The sequence below is a fragment of the Lissotriton helveticus genome, chromosome 8 (genome assembly GCF_964261635.1).
Source record: "Lissotriton helveticus chromosome 8, aLisHel1.1, whole genome shotgun sequence".
Lineage (NCBI taxonomy): Eukaryota > Metazoa > Chordata > Amphibia > Caudata > Salamandridae > Lissotriton > Lissotriton helveticus.
This window is the reverse complement of record NC_136069.1, coordinates 1,496,477,443-1,496,502,015: the sequence shown is the minus strand read 5'-3', so window position 1 is coordinate 1,496,502,015 and position 24,573 is coordinate 1,496,477,443. Positions and strand designations below refer to the sequence as shown.

General features: G+C 45.9%; 1 protein-coding gene across 12 annotated transcripts in view; it reads right to left on the bottom strand.

Moving 5' to 3' along the window:
• PICALM (phosphatidylinositol binding clathrin assembly protein) overlaps window positions 1–24,573 on the bottom strand; it is a 519,981-nt gene that overhangs the window by 290,665 nt on the left and 204,743 nt on the right. For all 12 annotated transcript variants that reach the window (XM_078658455.1, XM_078658454.1, XM_078658453.1 and 9 more), the window contains exon 4: window positions 5,606–5,708. In XM_078658455.1, coding sequence (XP_078514581.1) covers window positions 5,606–5,708 — 103 coding nt within the window. The remainder of the gene's footprint in view (window positions 1–5,605; window positions 5,709–24,573) is intronic.

Genomic DNA, 24,573 nt, shown 5'->3' with positions numbered 1-24,573 from the left:
GCTCTAGGGCGGTGCGACCAGTGCCACCGCACCGGGTGCTGACTCTTCTAGGGGGCGCCGTGTTTGGAAGTATTTTATGGCTTTAAAAGCACCTGCTGCTGCATTGCTAACCTCGCAATTTTCCTTCACAAATAAAAATGGCAAGATAACACTGTGATTAATGTTCTTCCTGGAGAGGGAAGGAGTTTTGTCAAGTGGAAGTTTTAACTCATTTTATGGTAGCACAGAGAGCTAATGTGCCTGTTGCAAAGAATGTGTACCATGCAGATCACAAAGTGCGTATAGTTTAAATAGGTCAGTGTTTTCTAGGCAGAGAAATCCTTTTGGTACTAGCAGTGTACATGTTAAAATCCTAACATGGAACAACAAGCTCATAACTATCATCAAAGAGCTGCATACAAACTGCAAGGTATAGATTAGAGCATTATGATGTTTTCCTCCGTTTCTCCTTATTCTAATGTTTCAAAAGGGTTCCCTTTGGTAAAAACAACAATCCTTATTATTAAATGTAGCCCTCCACAATGAGGTTATATTTTATATTCCGAGTCAGTGCTTCTCCAGACCAAGCACTCTTAAACTATGTCTACTAGTATGAATGACATGGGACTCACCTTGTAGTCTTCTGGCTTATGCAACATTTCCTATACACTTATTTACACTCATATGATTGATTGTCTCTGTGTAAAGTGCTTTGACACCCTACACTGGAATAGGTGGCGCGATATAAATAATTAAATACATCTGAGAGAGAGTGGTTATGGAGACTTGAGGGGGCACTGTTAAAGCGTAGTAGGGAGTGAGTCTGTGGGGGGCACTCGTGGGGGGCACCACCAAAATTTGTCACACAGGGTGCCACCTGTGCTAAAGTCGGCCCTGTACCCAAGAGAACTAAAACTGACACCCACCCCTATCACCCAAGACAAGAACCGCAGATTGTCATCGATGACAAACTCGACATGACCACCCAAGTCACTGCTGTCATCGCCTCATGCTTCCATATCCTGAGGATGCTGAGGAAGATTTTCAAATGGCTCCAATCAGCACCCGTAAAACTGACTCCACACGCCCTGCCCACAAGCTAGCTGGACTACGAGAACAGCCTCTATTTCAGGATCAACAAAAAACTCACCAGGAGGCTGCAGACCATTCAGAACTCGGCAGCCAGAATCACTCTCAACCTCCCATGCCACACTCCCATCATACCACACCAAAAGGAGCTCCACTGGCTCTCTGTACACAAACCAGCACAATTCAAACTCTTTACTCACATTTTCAAGGTATTACATAACACTGGCCCAGCATACTTCAACAATTGCACCTGCTTTCCCAGACCATGGATACACTTCTGCTCGTTCTGGCTCCTACTTGCACACATCCCACGGATATGGAAAACCAGATCAGGCAGTGGAGCCTTCTACATCGCTCTTAAACGGCAGGACGATCTGCCACTACACATAAAGCCTCCTTCTCACTTCTTAAATTCTGTAAGAAGCGGAAAACTTGGCTTTTCAAGTAGTCCCACAAGGCCCTTGGTTTGGCTAAGCTCAGACCTGCGCAGCACCAGGATAACCTCCCAGGTGATAATACACTCTACAAATCACATGACATAAGACACACGTCTACAGTAAAACATTCTAGTTCAAGTCATACAAACTACACTCCCCAAGTTAACTTTATTTCCATTAATAAACATATTTAATGGGGCAATACGTGTGTAAGATATTGAAGGACTTTAATCAGACAGCCTTATAACATTTTATTATTAGCTGAAAAGTGTTAGAAATGTTTGACATGTCCTTTTGAAGTAGTGGATTCTGAAGGAGGGGGACTATAAGTCAGGACAGAGATGCAAATCAACAAAATGCTCCGACAGGGCTGTTTGGGTGGCACATCAGATGGTGCTAATGTATTAGACTCCCTTTGAAAGATAAAAGAGAGAAAACTACTCAACAGCCAGTCAAGGATTCAGCAAGCAAGAGTAAGGACCACAAACTGATTGCTAATTTAGTCAGAGTCTAAGAATAGCACGTTATTACAAAAATAAAACAATGACAAACCAGCCTTTGTAAAGTCAATGGTGGGAAGGGGGGTCAGCAGGTGGGGGAAAGAACACAGGTGGAGAGAAGCAACACGGAGGTCAGGGAAGCTGCTGGTAGGCAAGGGAAGCAACACAGGGAGCAGGCAAAAGCAACGCTATGGTGTGCAAGGGGAATCAACATGGAAGGAGAGGGTGGAGGGAGCAACACAAAGGGAGTGTGGGGGGGAAGCCGAGATGGTTAACATCAAGGGGGGAAGCAAACTTACAAGAGAGCTCAACCTAGAGTTAAAGGGCAAGGGAGAGCTACACGAAGACTGAAGCAGTACAACAATGAAAATGTACATTAAAAAACAGCTGGAAGTTTAACTTTTTATAATATTATGAAAATAAATGTGCTGAGAGAAGCGGCAAACATGCTGAATAGCAGAAATGTATGCACTCTAATGAAGTGTTCTTAGAAAAAGAAAAGAATATATTCCCAAAAAGCAGACACAAGGAGACAAAGACACAAGAAGCCAATCATAGAGATGGTAAATATTAGATGAATAGGCTAAAAATAAAGTGAATAGAAAGCAAGAAAATAAGAGTGACAAAACAAAAAAAATAATAGAAACCCATGGGTGGTGTTGCTTTCAAAGTCAGCTATCGACATATGCCCAATTAGTCTTTTGCAACCAGACAGAAGCGCTGTCTGGCTACTTTTGACCTAAAAAAGCAAGAGCTAAATAGATACATTACTGCCGACCAGGCATCTCGTCACTTTCACAAAATAAGACTGTCTGAGACTCTGCATCAGCCTCTCTTGACAATTTGCTAAAGCTTTCTACTTATTCCTGGTCGTGAGTTGGGTGTGCAAAATCACACAATTTCCTCTTGTAAAATTTCTGGAAATTCTGTTATTTCATGAGACTTTTGGATGCAAGGTGCACGTTTGCAACAAACAAAAATGGTAAGCAAAATCCTGTGATTTTGAGAAATTTCACAGATCTTGTGTTCTACAAAATTTTGAAAAATTCAGGTGTGTAATTAAAATGTTGCACAAACCTAGTTATGGGCTCATTCACCCCCCAACTGCAGGTCACATACACCATTCAACATTGTCAATATTAATGGTTGTATGTTCAGCTGCAGCCATTAGCATACAAGCATACATCCGCATGCTCCGCAGAATCTACAAGTGGATCCCCACCGAAACAAGAAGGACAGTCACCCAGGCCCTCGTCAGCAGCAGGCTGGACTACGGAAACGCCCTATAGGCAGGAGCCTCGGCAAGACTCCTGAAACGGCTCCAACGCATCCAGAACGCCTTCGCACACCTGATCCTCGACATCCCTCACCACAGCCACATCACACCCCACCTGAGAGACCTGCACTGACTCCCCGGCAACAAGAGGATAACCTTCAAGCTCCTCACCCACGCACACAAGGCACTCCACAACACCGGACCAGCATACCTCAACGGCCGACTCAGCTTCTACACCCCACCCGCCAGCTCCGCTCCGCAGACCGCGCCTTCGCCACTGTCCCCCGCATTCGAAGAGTGACCGCCGGCAGCAGATCATTCTCCTACCTCTCAGCCAAGTCATGGCACACCCTCTCCATCCACCTACGTCAGACCCAAGACCTTCTGACCTTCAGAAGACTTCTCAAGACCTGGCTCTTCGAACAGTAGCAGCATTTCCCCCTCCCCCCTTAGCGCCTTGAGGCCCCACGGGTATGGTAATGCACTTTACAAATGCTATGATTGATTTATTGTCCAATTTCTACATGTAAATAAGCATTGTGAACATCAATATTACACAGACAATTCCCTTCTCTAATTTCAGATATTATCTGCTTGTGGGTGAGCATCCTGAATCTCAACCTTTATTTTTTCAAATGTATTTACGTATCGAAGGTCCAGTATTGGACGTGCAACACACATAATATGAGTTCGCTTTTATGTACGCTTTCCACTCTGACACCTGGAGTCCCTATTACTGCATGTTTAAAGCTAGCGGCAGGAAATAAGGAGCGTCAGAGGAGGCGGCCATGCAAACATGGAACACCCACAATCGTGTAATACAGCTGGTATTCCAAAACACTGTGCAAAGCCATCACAACCTGTAAACACTTGCCCTACACCTATACAAGGTTCCAGTAACTATATATCCACGGTTGGAATGAGCAGGGAAAACAACCCAAGTTTATGGGGGCAGGAGTAGGGTATTTCTCCACAGAGAAAATATTTTTTTTCTGTTGATAAAACAACAAAAAAAGTTAAAGATGACAATGTACACTTGTACCAAACTTATTCTGAAGATTATCCACCCAATGGAAAATCTGCATGGGTAAATAATGCACTGTCTAGTAGTAATACTCCTGGATTATGACAACTGACATTTTCAGGACCAATTCCCAGACTGTCCGAAAACTACTCCAAATGTAACTGGAAATATATTGCATAAACGTGTTGTTTTGTAAAGCAGGGCTTATGACTAGCACATTAAGGGCCCGATTTACCATCTGCAGAACTAAGTTCAACTTAGGAACTTTTATTTAGTGTGCCTTTGCAGTTCACTTGTGATAACATACAATGTTGATTTCCTGTGATGGGGTAACGATCACTGTTAATGCCTTGGTCTCGTACTGGAACTGGTTAATCCTCTGCGCCACGAACTATACTCGTAATGTTTTGCTGTCTCTTCATTATTACATTGATCATAATAAACACGCTTAAAAGAAAAAAGAAAACTTAGGTACCAAAATGATAGGATTGTGGATGTACATTCACCTGGCATTTATTTTTAGTATGTACAAATACATGGGTGAAAAACTGGTCCCATAGGTATGAGCGAGTGTTCCAGGGAAGAGATGCCATGAAAGGTTGGTGAACCCCCCACAAAGTCACATTGGTGAGGTATGGACAATCTTTAAAGGCCCATTCCCACTGTAGATACAGCTGGAAAATAACGTCTGTCAAGAGCCCAAGCGAACTCATACTCAAAGGATGGAATTGGAAGGGGACACCTTCAAAGTTAGTGAAAGCCTGGATGAAGGGTTTCTCAAAGGGAAAATAGTCTACCCGAGAAGAAAATAAAGAAATGTATGTGTGCTGAGCATTTGCAAATGTGCTTCATGTACATTTTAGGTGTGAAATGCTTATGACAGAATATACTTCTAGAATTGTTGGCCACATTACCTGTAAATGTAAAACAAATGTTGGTGTAAATCTGCAGGAGCTAACTTGTGATTATTTTGTGAATCTTGCACTTCGTGTTGCATGATCAGTACTTCCATATTCACCATGGTCCAACATTCTTACATTATTTACGAATAACTTTGTATTAAAGGACATTTCTTCTACACTAATGTGCTTTAAGTACTACAAGGATCCAAACTCTTCAAAATACTTTGGGATTTCCACAGATTGTTTATCTTGCATAGTGTTACAAATTTACCAGGAATAGTTAGTTATTTGCAGTCGAGTACAAATCTTTCAGAGCTAGAAAACTCTATAATTTTATAAAAGTGTATTAAAAAAAAACCAATAAAAACAAGGTAAGCAAAAAATAAATACGTTTTTACCCTCGTTTCACTTTGGTAAAGTCAAAAGCAACTTGTCGATAAGAAACGGCTTTCTCATTCAGATATCTGCTGTTTCTTCTAATAAATGTGGACATGTCGTACCCTGGGGGAAAACAGAAATACAAAAATACACCATTACCGTTATAATAAATAACTGCCAGCACAAAGTGACAATAAATGTGATGTTCTATTTCTTGTCAATGACATATAAACTCATTTCGTTGTATCAAATGTTAGTTAATTCTGTATTAACATGTTTCAATTGCACTGTATTAGTAATAAATAAGAGTTGCAAATTGTAAAAAAGTTACAGTCCGACTATTTTAGAAGTGCTGAGATATACAACTCGAATTGCACGTTTAGCTGGCTGAAACTAAGACTGGAATGCATGGGCACTGAAATATACATCAGGTTTGCGCAGTGCTTTACAGCAACCACATTTAATTAGACTAATACACTGACAAAGTCAAACAATGATAAAGTAAATATTTTTAAATAAAGGAAGTAGTATCTCAGATTTTGCCTTATCATATCATAGTGTGGTCAATAACATGTTGATACCGCCCAACTCAGTTGCCATTTTGGCGATCTTAGACTGATGGAAGACAACAAGCCCTAACAAAAGGTTTAGCATCAGACCAGGCATTGAAGGAGTAGATTATGGGTTGCACTTTGAAAATTAAATTAAGTGTAAATCTGGATAGCTGGTGGACCATCGCTGAAGTCTACTTTCTACATCCGATGGCCACAGTGAAAAATAACTTTTCTTTTACATGTATTAAATGATAGCATCCGACATGTAGTCGCCCCTCCCTCCTTCAGCATTAGTCCTGCAAGTATAATTTTTCATCTGTTCCGCATACAAAAAAAGACACATTGGTGCAATTTATTTTCAGAAAATATGGTTATGCTTAATTTCATTATTGGCAAATAAAGCAACTTATAGCTAGGCCGATGGGAAGTCTGCCTTCTTTCTGAGTGGAACTTTATAAAGTCTAAGGCCACGCTCTGCTGAATTTCCTTCTCTACACTTCAGAACAGTTTGTCCCAGGTCTTGGAGTGTAACTGTGGTTTGCAATGAGGGAAAAGGATGCTGAGGAGCAGCGGATACTGGGAAAGACTGAAATGCTGCGGCCTTTGAAATAACAGTTCAGAGATAAGAAGCTAGAGGGAACCATCTCTTTCCGGTCATTATCAAGCAACTCAATCACAATGAATCTGCGGTTGTTTCAGGAGACGTTAACAAATATATACAATAACATCTCAAGACCCGAGGCTGGTTTGCAGAAGCGCGGTCGCGTGCGGTTAATCTTGCTCCACACCCATGTACCTCAGAAAGTAGGTGTTTAGGGACTACATTATGATGTGTATGAGTTCACTTAAAAAAAGCTCACACTGCTACACTGAATGTTGTGAAAAGGGATTGCCTCAGATTTCGGAAGCAGCTCAATGCTTGGCCAGTGACCTGCCTAGCAGCAATCACACAAGTAACTGCAAGACCAGTCAAAATATATTAGTGGTCAAGCACCTCAACTGGGAACATTCTATACATCAATGCCTACCAAATTTCAAACCAAATAGAACAGAAATCTCTATGTTTTCCTCCTCTTAATCTTCAGCCGGGAAGGTTTTTGAAAATCAATGGCAAATGGCTAAAAATGAGAATGGCAAATGTGGAGCTGTGATGCAGCGGAAGCGTTGGGAGATTTTTGTCATTACCCTTATCCACACCAACTAATCTGAAACGTAACTCTAATGACGGGCCCATAAGTCATTATTACTCAGTTAGCAAAATCAAAGGTCCTCCAATGAATCTTTGGTAGAGCTAAAAGGGAAAGACGGAATGCTATTTCTCCACGAGGACCTACAATGAAGAAATATGCTAAACTTTAGTCATTATAAACATGTCCAAATAACTTTGAAAACTCAGAATTAAAGACAAATAACTATTCTTTTCTTTTAGGCTTTTCTTGTTATTTCATCTTATGAATGGTCAAGCACAAATACAAATTAGAATGTCATTATTTGGTTCATAGAAATATAGATTAGATTCACAATAATCATAATAGCTCATTTATGAAGACATCAGAACATTAGGTATAGAGGAGTGAGAGAGAGAAAAACATCAACCATAAATACTGTTCACTTACGTAATGCAAATACTAATGCACAGAGTGCAATTAGTCTGAAAAGCGAGCCCCATGGCCGTTAGGGAATAGCAAGAGCAGCATCACCAGCCGGTGATGTGCAAAGTCTCTAGGAAATGTCTCTTAGGATTAGAAGGTTTTGCCAGCCAGTGAATCAGGAATCAGCACTGCATGCAGCATTCCATGAATGCAGAACAGGTCATCATTCTTGTGAACAAGCCGAGGAACACATTCCCACAGGAATATAGTAGGCTACTTCCATTCCTCCGTTAATATGTTGCATTCTTTCTCTCCAGGTTATTCACGATGGTGTGACAGTCTACTGACAGTGACTCGCTACTATTTTCTAAACACTCCATGTCTAAACATTGTATACTTTCTACGGGAGTTAGAGGAAAGAACCTGGTTACAAATGTATATAAAATCTAGAAACAGTTACATTCATGTCATCTACATCCCTCACCTAGACAGGAAAGAACAATAAAGATTTAGGCAAAATATCTGTACTCTAAGGAAGTATTTGTAATATCTGAAGGACAGGAGCACAGAAAAGCACATCCTCTAACAATTCTAAGGCCTACATTACTTTAGCAAAACAGAGAATAATTTCTAAAGGCCTACAATTATACTTCCACGAAGAATAAAGCATTTTTTCCGTTGTTTATTTTCTGCTGTTATGAAGACAGAACAACAATCCAGTTAGCATTATTCTTATTATTTCGACTAAGAAAATCAAACCGTCGTGCCTTATGCACATTACACACGTTGTACATTCTATTATGTGTTAGTAATTCCAAACGCATTATAAAAAGCATGCATTAGAGTGGATTACATCGAGCAGATTTTATTTACAAAAATCGTGCTCCATCAGCTGCATGACAGCATGTGCTATTACTTCTGAAAATGGTACCTGGAGATCACAAACAAGAATTAAGTGACACTAATGAAGGAAGCAGCCATAAGAATATAAAATCATCCTGGGGGAGCGGGGCTGAACTGCACCGAAGACTCTTGGTCAAATCCTGGATCAAATCCTTCCTCCCTCGTGCTGTGGTGTCACCACGACATGCACATAGAGAGAAAGAGCAGTACAGAGTGTAAAAGGAGCTGTGCACTCCTGTGGACATTTGTTTGCACGGGTGGTTCTTCGAGAGTGAAGAACTGAGATTGAAGCTGCGCCTCGCCCTTGCCGCAGATAGCAGTGGCAAGCGTAGCTGGTAGTGGCAACATGAACTAGGCCTTCTTCTGCCAGTGCAGATTAGCCAGTGGAACCAGCAATGAGGTGCCAGAAAAGGTGCAACGGGTGCCTGAGGAGATGCTCCAAGGGAGATCAGGGCTCCAGAGTTATCAACTGGAGGTTTTTTATTTTTTTATTTTTGTATTTATTGAATTTTAGATAAACAAGAGACATGGCATTCAGATAGTCCCTACCCTCCCCCCGAACGAACACACAATGCACATCATGTTAAGTCCACAGTTAAAGTTCGGCCATACTCGAAACACAGCCTTAGGGCCAACAACCTGGATCCGGGCAGGCGGCGAGCAACAATATATCTTAAGGTGGACCATACAGCAAAGAGAAAACGTACTGCCCATGGCATACCCCTCCGGCCTCCCACGTGTAATTAGCCCTCCCTCCTCCCCCAATCCCCCATATCCGCTACTTTGATGGACATAGATAAAAGATCGCGCATTGCACCCCTAGGACAGATCGCCTAGGGGAGAGGCACAGCAGAGGCGGCCTCGGCGTCCTGTGCTGTCGGGGACGCCTCACTTAGTCGGACGGAACTATCTGAGGGAACAGAAGATCCCGCTAAGTCCCCCCCAGTCTCCCCATGAGTGTGCTTAGCAGCGTTGCCACCAATGTATTTCTGGTATAGACCCCAGAAGTTCTTTGGGAGACTCGATGGAGGGAGGAGCTCACTGTAGTTCTCAGACTGTGTGCAGCAATATAACATGTCATGTGCCCAACGCTTGGTGGTGGGTACCGGGCCTCTCATGCAGCAGAGCGCTACTACTCGCCAAGCCATCAGCATCTCCATATCTAGTAATCTACGGAGAGCAGCTGGCAATTTTCTAGAATGTCCTAACAGCGCCAGCGCTGGGTCAAGAGCCAGGTCAACCTCCACAATCCAGCTAATCTCAGCAAAAGTGGAAACCCAGTATGCCTGCACTCCCGGGCACTGCCATGCCATGTGAAAGAAATCCACCTGCGACGCGTGGCACCTGTCACACTCCGCTGAGTCGCGAAGTCCGTACCTGTGGAGCCGCTCCGGGGTGTAGTAAACTCTGTTAAGGTATTTGAAATGAATCAACATGTGTCTCCCATTTAAAGAGATGCGCTTAGTGTTCACGCAGCAGTAGCGCCACATGTCGGGCGCTACTGCTGCTACCATGCTAGACTGGCTGGGGTGAACTGCTGCTCCATGTGCGACATTGCAGTTTTATATAAGTTGGTCAGCAGCTTGCGGGGCGACTCTTTTTTAATGATGTATGAAAGTTCGGGGACCTCAGGCGGTTCAGCCAAGTCGTTCCCCAGTAATTCCAAAAGGGCACTGTGAACTCGATGAAATTGAAATTTCAGAAGCAGGGAGGTGTTAGCGCAATCCGCCGCAACCTGGTCCCAGGTTTTGACCTTCTCGTCCTGGAATAGGTCCCCTTCAATGTTAATGTTCAACTTGTGTAGGGTCTGAACAACACCTTTTTTCTGCTATGGAGAGAGCCATTGCGCCCATTCCACCCGCATTATAGGTGAGTAAAGCAGCGCCCCCAACCCCGAAGCCGCAGAAGACAATGCCACGCGTGATTTGTGGCTGTGATGGAATCCAAGATCCCAGTCCTGTGCTCCATTGGGCCGAAGACAGTCGCCGGGAGCGAACGGGGGGCGGCAAATGCCCTTTCCATGCATAAGTGGGGGAGGCGTCCGTCACCGTGAACCCAAGTGTGCGGATGCGCCGCTTGGGCTACTCTATAGTAAAGCTCCATGTCAGGGGCACCGAGGCCACCCATGGCTTATGGTAATGTGAGGGTAGTCCACTTAGCTCGGGGTTGTTTGCCCGCCCATGCCAGTTTGATCATAAGTTGCGTCAGTCTCTGAAAGAAGACTTTAGGCAGAACCATTGGTATGGTGGCCAACAGGAACAAGAATCTAGGCAGCACCACCATTTTCATGATCGAAATGCGACCGAGGAGGGAAAGCGGCAGTCTGCACCAAGCATCCATGTCGTCCTCGAGTTTACCAAAGGCAACACCGTAGTTTTCTCGGAACAGGGTCTCAGAGGCAGCGTGGAGTCGAACTCCCAGGTACCGGATTGAGTGGGTAGTCCACTGCAGTGGGTATTCCATGTCAAATTCCCTGGTATCAGGGGTGAGGGGGAAGGCCAAGGACTTTGCGCAGTTTACTTTTAAGCCAGAGAGGGCGCCAAAGTGCACTACCTCCCGTAGCATTGATGATAAGTTGTTTTCCGGATCGCGTACATATAGCAAAGTATTGTCAGCGTACATTGAGACAACGATTCTATATGTGGGGAAGCCTATGCCCTCATTGCCATGGTACTCTCTTAATGCGCAGGTTAGTGGTTCTGCCACCAGTGCATACAGCAGGGAAGAGAGCGGGCACCCCTGTCGTGTCCCCCTGCAAATAGGGAAGGAGTCTGTGACAAGGTTGCCAAGCCGCAGTCTAGCACGCGGTCGATAGTACAGTGCTCCTATCATCTGGAGGAACGGGTGGCCCACGCCCATGCGACGCAGCACCAAACGCATAAAGGGCCACTCCACAGAGTCGAAGGCCTTTTCCATGTCCAGAAATACAGCGATTGCTTTTCGATCTTGCTGCACATGTTGCATGGTGCCTAGAACTGTGCGTATATTGTATGTAAGGTTCCTGCTTGGGATAAAGCCAGCTTGCTCTGGAGCAACCAGCCGTGGCGCCAAGAGTGCTAGTCGATTGGCCAGTATTTTGGCGAATAGTTTGGTATCGACATTTAACAGAGAGAGGGGTCTGTAGGAGCTGCAGTCGTCGTGCGCCTTCCCCGGCTTCAGAATGGTTACTAAGCGTGCCTCCCTCACGGTGTGTGGCATTTTGCCCTCCACGCAGATGTCATCGAACAGCGTAGAGAGATGTGGAAGCAGCTGGCCCGATATGTTTTATAGAAACCCTCCGTGAGGCCATCTGCCCCAGGGGCGCTGCCCGAGCGCATGCCAGCTCATGCTTCAATAATTTCATCCTTCTCCATAGGAAGCATAAGAAACTCCCTGTGCACGTTGGTGAGCGTGGGAAGATCTATGTGTTCCACATATTCAAGGATTTCCTCATCTAAATCGCCGTTCTTGGAGGAGTACAAGTCTGAGTAGAAGGCACTAAATAGGTGGGCGATTTCCAGCTCGTCCGTAAGGGTGATACCCTCCCTGGTTCTCATCACCGACACCTGTTGCCTTCCCCTCTTTCCCTTCAACACTCTAGCTAGAACCGAGCCCGGTCTCCCCTCCTCTCCATACACCCTCGCCGTCGCGTACTTTCCTACCCGCCTCCTCATGGTATTCTGTCAGGAGAGCCTTTATCTCGTCCGCTACCTCTGCGTCTGCCTGACTTAGTTGACGTTTCCCCAGCTGCCTTAACCGCCGTTCCAAGTCTGTCAACCGCTGTCTAATGGATCGGAGAACCCCCAAATGCTTAGTCATCACTATGCCCCGTATGTAGACCTTGAAGGCCTTCCATACCACTTGGAAGTCATCTACCGAGCCAATGTTAGCTACACATCAATAACTTCCGCAATCTCGCCTCGGAACAGGGGTTCAAGAAGAGAGTACGGTGGGAACCGCCATGTAAACGGGGGGATGATTCTCCTAGGGGCTTCAAGCACCAAGAGAATCGGCGAGTGGTCCGATAAGGTGCGTGGAAGAACCATACAGTCCCGTATCTGACCAATCATGGAGGAGGACATGAGCCAGTAGTCTATTCTGGTGTGAATGTCATGATAAGCGGAATAATGTGAGTATCTCCTCTTCCCTGCATGTCTCGATCTCCACACGTCCTCCAAGTCTGGTGATAACGCTGTGTAGAGTAAGCGCCGCAGCCGACGGCTTACGTGGGGGACCAGAAGATCTGTCCAGGGTCGGGTCCAGCACTAAATTAAAATCCCCACCCCATAAGTAGTGCATTGCAGTCTGTAGCAATCTCCGCAAGTGACTGATAGAAGTCAGGGGAGTCGTAGTTTGGTCCATAAACATTAAGTACTACGAGGTCCAGCCCCAAGCCCACACACCTCGAGACAACATAACGGTCAGCCATGTCTGCTCTCAGGAGCGTCTGCGCAAACAGTATACATAACAAACTGGGGCGAAGCCAACAGGTTTGGCCTTAATAAGCTTACAATGCTTATTTTTCAGTATTATTAATTTTTTTGTACTTTTTTCACTTTTTTTAGCACTTCCAATAGAGATTAAAAGATTCTTTAGACCAGACATAAAAAAATGTACAAATCATTATGGGCCTAACTACTTATTGTCCTATATTTCGAGGAGAGCAAGACTGTGACGCACTATATTTATATTCCTAATTATGAAAACTGCAAGCAAGTCACAGATTTAAACAAAAATGCTGGCTTCTGCAGTAGACACTATGTAACACTTACATAAAGAAATCACCTTTACAAAAACAATATATCTTGAAACCAGAATAGTAGCAGCCGTGTGTGTTTCTTGGACCCCATGTCTGTTGGAGTCAATTGCCTTCGTTTTGCATTAATACAACTTCACAGGTGTATGGGGACTTGATCTACTTTAGCAAACATCATTAAACAGAGTTATTATTAAAATACATAGTGTGTGTCCCGATTAATGCATTATGTATGAATGTATATAAAAGCATGCAAAGGTTTATAAAGAGGCACCGAAAGGAAAAAGAGCACATTACCTCTTAAAAGTATTTCTATATATAATGGGTAAAATTTAGCAATGGCTTTTCAGAACCCCAAAATTAATAACTTTATAATCTCTCATGTACTAAAAAATTCCAAAAGTGTAGATGGAGAGGACCTTACAATACGTCACCACGACGCCCCCACCACCCTTTTTTGGTGCATGGGCCTGGTAACCGCACAGTAGAGAATGATCACTAATTCCCCAAGGAATCCTATTTAGAAGCTGGCTCTCAGCTGACAGTAACTATGGCAATTCAGCACACACTGTGCATTCATATTCAACTTAAGTTATTTTAGCCTTGAGTTATTTATATTTAACGACTGTGTTTCTTTTACTATTTTTGAATGGGCGTGTACTGACAGAAATAAAACTGGTGGCCAAGAAAAGTAAATGGGCTTATGCGAAAACTTTCCAAGCAAAGCTGAATGGAACTCAGTCAATGAGTAGAGACAGCCTGCTGAACATCAGGATGGCCGCTCACTACCCGTCACTGTTGGAGTACCTACCCGCGTCTATGTAACGGATTTGCCACTTGAAAGCACTTTGATAATTAAGTTTTCCTACGCGCTCTCTCGCTCTAGCCACGCCATATCCCTTACAGAGAGCAATGCTTTTTTACATACCAGCTCTTCCCTGTTACAGGACACCAAAAGTTAAAAGAAAAAAGTTTTTAAAAAATGGCGGGTATTTCTTTCTAAGGAAGGTAGCAACCCTGGATGGGCGTGCCTTTAAGATCCCTACTGAAATGCATGCGTGTTATGCGTTCCAGCAGTGACCGTTATCTTGGAAGTTGCTTTCAAAGAGTAAAACCAGCGAGAGGCCTGGTTATAGCCTATGTGGAGCTGTTACAGAGGGTATGGTGCAGACAGCAACACAGAGGGTGTGGTGCGGGAAAGTAAAACAGAGGGGGCTAGTGTGGAAGGAAGCAATACGGGGGATCGAATCAGCACAAGGACAGAATTAGCACAGAGGGAGTGGGTGGGGTGAGCAATATGGAGGGCAGCTCGGGCTACAGAGAGGAACGTGGAGCTGTTGGGGGGCAAACATTCGATAAAACAACAATAGAAAACAACACACAAGAAGAAGAGCACAACACAGAGGGGGGCAGGGAGAAGCACCCAGGTGAGACAAAGCAACACAGACTGACTAAGTGTGCAGTACTCTCCCCTGAGGCGAAAAGCCGGGGGTGTAGGCAGCTTGTAATTTTTAAACGTTATAAAATTTAATTTGTGCATTTGTAAAAACTTTATTTTTGCATTTTTACATTGGAACTTCTTCTTGTCCCTCGCCTCATTTCGAACCCTGCTCCCCGCGCAGACGATCAGGCGCTGTCGCGGTTGGAGACAGGGCTGGACGCCATCTTAGGTGGGAAATTAGGGGAGCCCACCAGCTGTCGGCTGCCTCCCGCCCTCCCAGGTACTTAAAGCGCGCTGAGACGCGCGGGCACCGACTAAGGACCTGATTAGGATTGCGGTTTTCCTGCATCCTCCGGGCCGGCGGAAGCCACCGCCGGCCCGGAGGATGCGGGAAAACCGCTGCGGACTGAAAAAGACCCCCCGCCAGATTAGGATGGCTGGGGGATCGTATTTCAGTCCGCAGCTTTTCCGCCGCAGACGCCTTCCGTCCGCAGCGGAAAAGCTTTAACATGGCTGGCGGTGTCTATCAGACACCGCCAGCCATATTAGGATTTCTGCTGAAAGATGCCTTTACACGGCGACATTTCCGCCGTGTAAAGGCATACGGATTTGTGTTTGGGGGCCCGTTGCGGGCCCCCAGGAGTGAAGGGGGGTGGGGGGTGCACATGGGGGGTACCTATGGTACCCCCCTGCATTTGCCTGCACAAAGCGGCAGGCACCGCGAGGTGCCTGCCGCTTTGTGCATGCAAATGCACAACATACATTTTTATCATTGCGGCGGGTGCTGCTTAAATCAGCACCCGCCGCAATAATAACAATACAGGATGTGACCGCCAGGGTGGCGGTCACATCCTAATTAGCACGGAGGGACCGCCGCTGCCCCTGCGGACGGTCCCTCCTTCTCTATGGTGGCGGACGGACTCAGGTCCGTCCGCCATCATAATCGGCCTCTAAGTGTGCAGTACTCTCCCCTGAGGCGAAAAACCGGGGGTTTAGGCAGCTTGTAATTTTTAAACGTTATAAAATTTAATTTGTGCATTTGTAAAAACTTTATTTTTGCATTTTACTTTGGAACTTATTCTTGTCCCTCGCCGCTTTTCAAACCCTGCTCCCCGCCCAGACGATCAGGCGCTGTCGCGGTTGGAGACAGGGCTAGACGCCATCTTAGGTGGGAAATTAGGCGAGCGCACCAGCTGTCGGCTGCCTCCCGCCCTCCCAGGTACTTAATGCGCGCAGAGACGCGCGGGCACAGACTAAGTGTGCAGTACTCTCCCCTGAGGCGAAAAGCCGGGGGTTTAGGCAGCTTGTAATTTTTAAACGTTATAAAATTGAATTTGTGCATTTGTAAAAACTTTATTTTTGCATTTTTACATTGGAACTTATTCTTGTCCCTCGCCGCATTTCGAACCCTGCTCCCCGCACAGATGATCAGGCGCGGTCGCGGTTGGAGACATGCTGGACGCCATCTTAGGTGGGAAATTAGGCGAGCGCACCAGCTGTTGGCTGCCTCCCGCCCTCCTTACGCCCTATAAAATGATTTCCGGCTCCCGTCCGCGCAGCGGGAGCGCCGGTGGCGCGCCAAAGGCAAGCCCGTATGCGTCCATCCGCGCCAAGACCGCGACAGGCGCGGGCCAGGCTGGACTAATACCCCTAACACAAACCTATCAGGCAAATGACCTCCGAAGGCTCTATGCTCGAAATAACTGTCCATGTGGCATCTCCATGGCTCAGATAGGGGGCCCTTTTTCATGCAGATCTTGTAAATGGACCTCATCATGGTCTCCATTAGAGTCGCTGTATCAGTCAGACACTACTGCAGCTGGCAATTCCATTTTTAAAGGAGGGCTGATCAATGCGCGCTCTATGTGCCGCCACAGCCAAGATATTAAGGATTTAATCCTTGATTTAGACTTTGACTTTCTCTTCATAACCGAGACGTGGTTGAAGGATACCAGTAATCCGGACTTAGCGACCGCTCTCCCTCCAGGTTTCACCATTCTCAGACAGGACAGGCCAAAAGGAAGAGGAGGAGGAGGAGGAGTGGCCGTAGTGCTCAGAAGCTCCCTGAAGTGTCATACCTTTAACCTAGGTCCCCTTAAAGGCTCTGAGGGGCTGGGTTTCTCTATTATGTTGAACGCGTCCACCTCTTTCTCGGGAGGCTTAGTTTGCCGCCCCCCTGGCACCCCTACTATGTTATTAGAGTCCTTGGGTGACTCTCTCGGGCAGCTACTGTTACGTTATCCACACTTTACACTCATGGGAGACTTTAACCTGCAGTTGGATTCCAAGACCGATGTACAAGCTCTCAATTTCCACCAGACTCTTGAGATTTTCGACTTACACCAAAAAGTAACGCAATCGATTCATGGCGCTGGACACACACTCGACGGGGTGTGTTCCAATTTCCCCCCCCTTGGTGACTCTGACGCCTCTCCCGCAAATTTGGACAGATCACTGTCTTATCCTTTTTAATATATGCATTCCTCCTGTCGCGAAAGCAGTAAAGGCTAGCCAACAACCTCCCACTCACTTAAATCGGAAGGCAGTGGGGGACAGCCTCAAGCTTAAACCTATCCAGCAGTCACAGGCTCCCAGTATGTCGGGAGAAGTGGCACAAGACTCAAAACTCTTTCATACTTGGATGCAGCATGTTATTAAGGAACGTGTCCTTCCTTTACGTCCCCCTGCAAAGGAAACAAGCATTAGAAATGCAATCGGGCTCGGATTTATTTGAGTTTGAGCTAATGGCATTATAAATGCCAATGTATTGTTGCTATGTGTTGTGGAGTGTGTTCATGTGGTGTGTACTGCCAGTGATCTCACTACTCTACTCACTACTCTACTCACTACTCTACTCACTACTCACTACTCACTACTCACTACTCTGTACTCACTACTCACCACTCTACTCACTACTCTACTCACTACTCACTACTCTGCACTCACTACTCTCTGCACTCACTACTCACTACTCTACTCACTACTCACTACTCCAATCACTACTCTACTCACTACTCTACTCACTACTCCAATCACTACTCTACTCACTACTCTACTCACTACTCTACTCACTACTCTACTCACTACTCTACTCACTACTCACTACTCTACTCACTTCTCTACTCACTTCTCTACTCACTTCTCTACTCACTTCTCTACTCACTACTCTACTCACTACTCTACTCACTACTCTACTCACTACTCTACTCACTACTCTGCACTCACTACTTTACTCACTACTCTACTCACTTCTCACTACTCTACTCACTACTCACTACTCAGCACTCACTACTCACTACTCTACTCACTACTCACTACTCTGCACTCACTACTCAGTACTCACTACTCAGTACTTTTACCGACACAGGAAAATGGGAAGCGACAAACAATATCTTTTATTGTCGAAATGAATATTTCTTCCCAAAATGAAGGCCTCCAAGTGCCGAATGTGGCGTAAAGGCGCCGGCTGATGTGTGGGGAGCGTTAAACCAGCGGTGTTTTCAGTGGTTCAGCTGTGGAGATAATTTTAAGTGTATCCTCAACCCACTTTCGTGTTCTCGGACAAACCGTGGTAATTTGTGACTTATTCACGTTGAACATGGATGAAAATTGTTTTGGGACACGCATTTGCCCGAGGGCTTGGCCCGACTCTGCAATGCGTCCTCGAAGTGTAAATATATGCCAAAAAGCGACATGCACACATGGGTCTTGCTGCTTGCAAAGAAGATGAGCAAATGACAAAACAAGTGAGTCAACGAAACAAAAGAATTCATATGGTGTTCGAACCGGGGTCTCTAGTTGGCCGGGGTACGTACCCTAGTCCAAGTAGGGACCACCGCTTCCGACAGGGTAGCTTGGCGCAGAGCAGGAAGGCGTAACTTCAGAGTCAATGTGTAAAGTATTTATGCAACACACAGCGGTAGTGACACAATAAACGCACTCAAAAGAAGACACTACACCAATCCTTATAAAAATATGAGAATCTTTATCAATAGTTTAGGCCTGGTACACAATCCGGTAAATCCAGTTCTTAAGTAAGAGCAAATCACCAGAAGTTCATATATGCCAAGAGCTCTTAAGGTGCACTAATTGCTGATAGTGTTTTTTGGGGGGAGGAAATAATCCTCTAGGTTTTGGCAGTTTTTAGGCAAACGATTGTGCACTTATCAGTTCAGTCTCAGGTCTGTATTAAAGAAAGCAAATGTGCGCGGGGACTGGATTCCTCCTAGTCCCCCAGATAAGGAGCTATAGTGTGAGGCCACCTTAAGCCTGCGATTGGCAGCCACCCGTTCAGTCCCAGTCAGGCAGACAACATAAAAAAAATTTGTGCAGGGGCTGTCTTTGGCGCACAGGACTTCCCACGCTGCATGTTTTAGGTCAAAGTTATCCTGCAGATATTTAAATGGTAGTCCTGTGTTCCCACGCGTCAGGGCGGCCGAAGCGCTGCCTTCGTGATTGGCGTGAGTTGGGGACGTAAGGGAGCCTGAGAAGTGTGCCTAGAAGAGCGCTACATTTGCAAGTTGGCCTGGCGGGTCGGTGTCACTGCTATCTCGAACCCGCCACAGCCGAGGCACAATCTCTGGGGTCAGTTACGCGGGAATTGGGGGGGGGGGTAAAAGTCCCGCTGCCAGGCTAGTTCTAGCCGCCCACCTCTCCAAAATACAGCCTGTACCCTGACCACGATAGTACGACCCGCAGCGGCATAGCGCAGGTCGCTAGGGGTTACCTGGAGTTGGGGCGAGCGGTGCACTGGCGGGAAGCTCCTCCGTCTTCTGGAAATGCGATCATGGCTGCAGCTGCACGAAGGGAGGAGCGGGGCAGCCCTTCCGGTGCTCAGCGCAGTCACACCTCCCGGCTGAGGCTGACGTCCAGCTGGGCGGCTTCTTCCCTTGGCGGCAGGGCGGCCTGGTTAACAGGCAACGCCTGATCTCCTCGTGGCGTCCCGGTCAATTTCAGACTGATTATACACTCTGGGCCAGCGGCGGTGATAAATTACACCGCGGGATATGTTAAAGGGGCCGGGGTGCCAGGGGGAAAAAAAGCACGCACTTCAAAAAATAAATGTAAATCAGGCGGGGAGACGGGGGGTGAACCAGAGAGCGGCAGAGCAGCTCCCCGGGCCGGCAGGAAGGAGCCGCACACGGCGTCTATGCCTGTGTGCACGTGAGGAGGATGCACGCCCGACAAACACACTGCTAGATGGTGAACGCGCGCACACCATCTGGAATGCATTACACGGCCACCCTGACAGCTCCTAATTATAATTAATGTACTTCTTTGCGGGAGCACGAACGAAAAATGCCCAAAATGGCGGAACAAAACTACATTTACCCTATCACTTCAAGCCTATTAAAACGACAACACAACGAAAACGAATCACTGGCCAGATGACAGAACACGCTAAGGAATGTGTGGAATTTGTCTCGCCAAAGCCCTAGGAGATACTTTTTTTTTTCTTCTTTAACATTAGGATCTCGAAACTCCTCCCACTTTCAGTGGGGAGGAGTCCGAGCCCTAAAAAGGGGAAAGATAAATGCCCCATGGTTCTCACAAGTTCTGGCGGAAAAACACCTACTGGTCAGGAAAAGGTAACGTAAATGGAGAAAAACGTACGACAACATAGACAAAACCCTCTATGTGCAACAAAGAAAATTATACCTTTCTAGTGTTAAAACTGCGCAGGACTTCTATACTAAAGCCATTAAAGAAGCTCAGCAAAAACAAACAACTGTCTTCTCCATAGTTAAAACTTTCACACACCCTAAAGCCCTTCAGCCAGAAATTCCGCCGTCCTTAGACCTATGCAATCAAATTGCTGACGACTTTAAGGAGAAAATCGAATTGTTATAGAGGAATTTCCTTGATCATCACTCATCCCCCATGTCAGATGGCCCTGACAAGATGGAGATGAAGGCCCATTCTCTCAGCGCCTTTACACCGGTCTCTTTGCTTCAAACCCAGGAAGTTATTCTGGCCTGCACATCCGGGGCCCCTTATGATTCCTGTCCCCCGCGGATACTTCATCAGACGATCGACGTAGTCAATCCCATTATTAATGGGATCGTCAATGCCTCACTTAGGGCAGGCGTGGTCCCCCCGGACTGGAAAAAAGCAATAGTCAAGTCACTTATGAAAAAACCCAATACATTTACTACCGATTTATCCAATCTACGACCAATATCTCTCCTTCCAGTGCTGGGCAAAATAACTGAACAGATGGTTTACCAAGAGCTAAAAAATTAAGTTGAAACATACAATATCCTTCATCCTCAGCAATCGGGTTTCCGCTCAAGGCACTCGACGGAAACAGCCCTTATGGACCTTACCGATGCTATAAAATTCTTACAGGATGAAGGTAAAAGCGCCGTTTTGATCCTGCTGGACTTAACAGCGGCGTTCAACACCATCTCCCACAAAATACTGATTAATAGGCTGAGAGATATTGGCATCACAGATGTGGCCCTGGCTTGGATAATTTCTTTCTTGTCAGACAGATCTCAAACCACCGTCCTTGGCCCTTTCCTTTCCAAGGACAAAAAAGTTTCATCTGGAGTCCCGCAAGGCTCTATTCTGAGTCCTTTATTATTTAATGTTTATATGATCCCCCTCATCGCCTTAATTGAGTCATAAGGCATACTTGTAACATCATATGCCGATGATACTCAATTGATTGTACCCCTACACAAAAACTCCACTGACGCCGAACAGAAGGAATTAGTTACTTACCTGTACACTATAGTTCTCCAGTATTATCTTTCATAGATTCACATGCTTGTATCTTCCCCGTCGTCATGGTGGGAGTCTCACGGTAACAGAATGACCAAGCAGTATCATAGAGAAGAAAAACTGCATAGAAAATCCCCATAGGGGCTGTATTATTTGGTAACCAGACCATATCTTTGTTTGGACCAAAAGCCAGCCAATCAGCATTGCTGCCCTGCCCTCACACTCCCCAGCAGAAGCTTCCTGCCTCAGATTTCCGTCCCCGAGTGAGAGACATGGATAAATACCGAGAAACAGGATCTGCCTGAGAAACGGGGAGGCGGGCGGGCGCATGTGAATCTATGAAAGATAATACTGGAGAACTATAGTGTACAGGTAAGTAACTAATTCCTTCTCCAGTATTACATCTTTCATAGATTCACATGCTTGTATCAGAGTAGTAAGTAGTGCTCACCAAATTTGTAGCGTTTCCAGGACAGAACTAAGAAGGAAGCTCTGCCGTAAGACAAAGGTATAACAATACACATCAGTATATAAGAAATACGATAAATGCATGTTGACACATAAATCAAAGTACTGCATAGACAACAAATCATGCCATTATGTCATACCTTACTGAAATAGACGTTTCAGAACAGCTTGTCCCACTGCCGTGTCCTCTTCCCACGCAGTGTCCAGACAGTAGTGTCTCGTAAATGAGTGCACGCTCTTCCACGTTGCTGCTCTGCAGATGTCAGGCAGCGCCACTCCTGCAAACAAGGCCATCGAAGTTGCCATCTTCCTTGTGGAATGTGCATGCACCTTAGAATCTAGCGGCTTCCCCGCTTTTTCATGACATTTCAGGATAGCTGAGGAGATCCATCTGGCAATACTCAGTCTTGACAAAGGAAGACCCTTCCTTTGCCCTTCGAAAGCAATGAACAATTGCTTGGACCTGCGGAACGTTTTTGTCCGTTCAATGTAGAACTTTAGGCATCTGGAAATGTCTAAAGAGTGTAAGGCTCTTTCTGCTTCCGATGAAGGATTGCTGAAAAAAGTAGGCAAAATAATGGGTTCATTGAGGTGAAAAGATGTTGCCACCTTGGGAATAAAGGTAGGATTTGTTCTTAATATAACCCTGTCTTGACGAAATTGTAAGAAGGGTTCCTCCACTGAGAAGGCCTGGATTTCACTAACCCTCCTTGCTTATGTTAAGGCGAGAAGGAGGGCTGTTTTCCATGACAGGAACTGTAAGTCTGACTTGTGAATAGGCTCGAAAGGAGGCCTCATAAGCTGCGATAGGACTGTGTTGAGGTGCCACGGCACAGGAGGGCGTTGGATGGGTGGGTAAACCCTAAAAAGTCCCTTGATAAATTCCTTTATTATTCTGGAGGACCAGAGAGATGGTTCATTTGGCTTCCGCCGGAAGCGCGATATTGCTGCCAAGTGTACTTTGACCGAGGCATGCGACAGACCTGCCTTAGATAGTGACAGCAGGTAAGGAAGGATACCTTCAGGTTGTACTTCAAACGGATGCAAGTTTTGTCTGCTGCACCAATGGCAGAAACGGGTCCATTTCGCTGCATATGTTTTGTTTGTTGATACAGCTCTAGCTTGTGAGAGAATATGTCTGCATTCTTGCGAAATATCTAGATTTTGAAACTCCCGCTCGTGAGGTTCCATGCTGACAATTTTAGTGATTGCAGATTCGGATGCAGAATTTGCCCTTCTTTCATGGAGATGAGGTCTTGAAATGTCGGGAGCTGGATTTTTTCGCCCCTCAACAATAGAAGTAGGTCTGAAAACCACGCCTGTCTCGGCCAGGCTGGTGCTATCAATATGATCCGGCACGGTTCCAATCTCATCTTGCGCAGTATTCGCGGTATCAACGGGAAGGGAGGGAACGCGTATGCAAACCTTCCTGTCCAATCCATGAGGAATGCATTTCCCTTGGAGCCCTGTTGATGGTATCTGGACGCAAATTGAACGCACTTTGAGTTGTTTTGCGTTGCGAAAAAATCTAATGTGGGAGTGCCCCACCTTTGAAACAAGAAGCGGATCTGAGTGCTGTGTAATTCCCACTCGTGCGTCGCCTTGGTAGTACGGCTCAGGGCGTCCGCCCGTGTGTTGAGGACTCCTTGAATATGCTGAACCTGAATTGAAATTCCGTTGGTTATGAGCCATTTCCAGATTCTTTGCGCCAATGTCGACAGCTGTTTGGATCTCGTTCCGCCCTGCTTTAGTAGGTAAAACATGGTCGTGGTGCTGTCCTTTTGGATAAGTACTGACGATTGGCGTATTCTGGGAAGAAATGCTTGAAGGCCTAGGAACACCGCTTTGAGCTCCAACATGTTTATGTGAAGCTGAGCTTCCCAGTCTGACCAAAGGCCCTGAATTTCCAGCTCCTGAAGATGCGCACCCCATCCTTTCAGCGAAGCGTCCGTTGTCATCACGAAGTCGTGATCTAGAGGAATAAAGCTCAAGCCTTGATCCAAGTTCCTTTGAATCTTCCACCATGACATTGCCACCTTCATATGGCTCGTGATGGTAATGCGATCCTCGAAGGTTCCTCTGGCCTGGACCCACTGCTCGTCCAGTTGTTCCTGCAAAGGCCTCATTCGAAGCCGACAGTTTGGTACCAGTGGGATGCAGGATGACATCATCCCCAACATGGATTTGTATATCCTCACGGAAGTGGACCTTTTTGCTTGAAGTGATGCCGTTAGCCTCATAATCTTTCCCATTCGTTCTTCGGAAGGATAGGCTTTCCCTGCTCTGGTGCATATCCATGCCCCCAGGAATAGGATTTCTTGTAACGATAACATTCTGAAGGGTATCTTTTTTATGTATTGATTTAGATCCCTTAAGTCCAATACCTGTCTCCATTTCCGGGTTTGTTTCTTTTTGATGAGGAAGAAATGCGAGTAAAAGCCTCTCCCTCTGAGATGTTGAGGCACTTCCTCTATGGCTCCCTTTTGCAGAAGCGAGTGAACTTCCTTCTGCATTTCCTGGCGATGTTTGTTGAGCCTGAGTACTGGGGGGTGATCCGGAGGTATTTCCA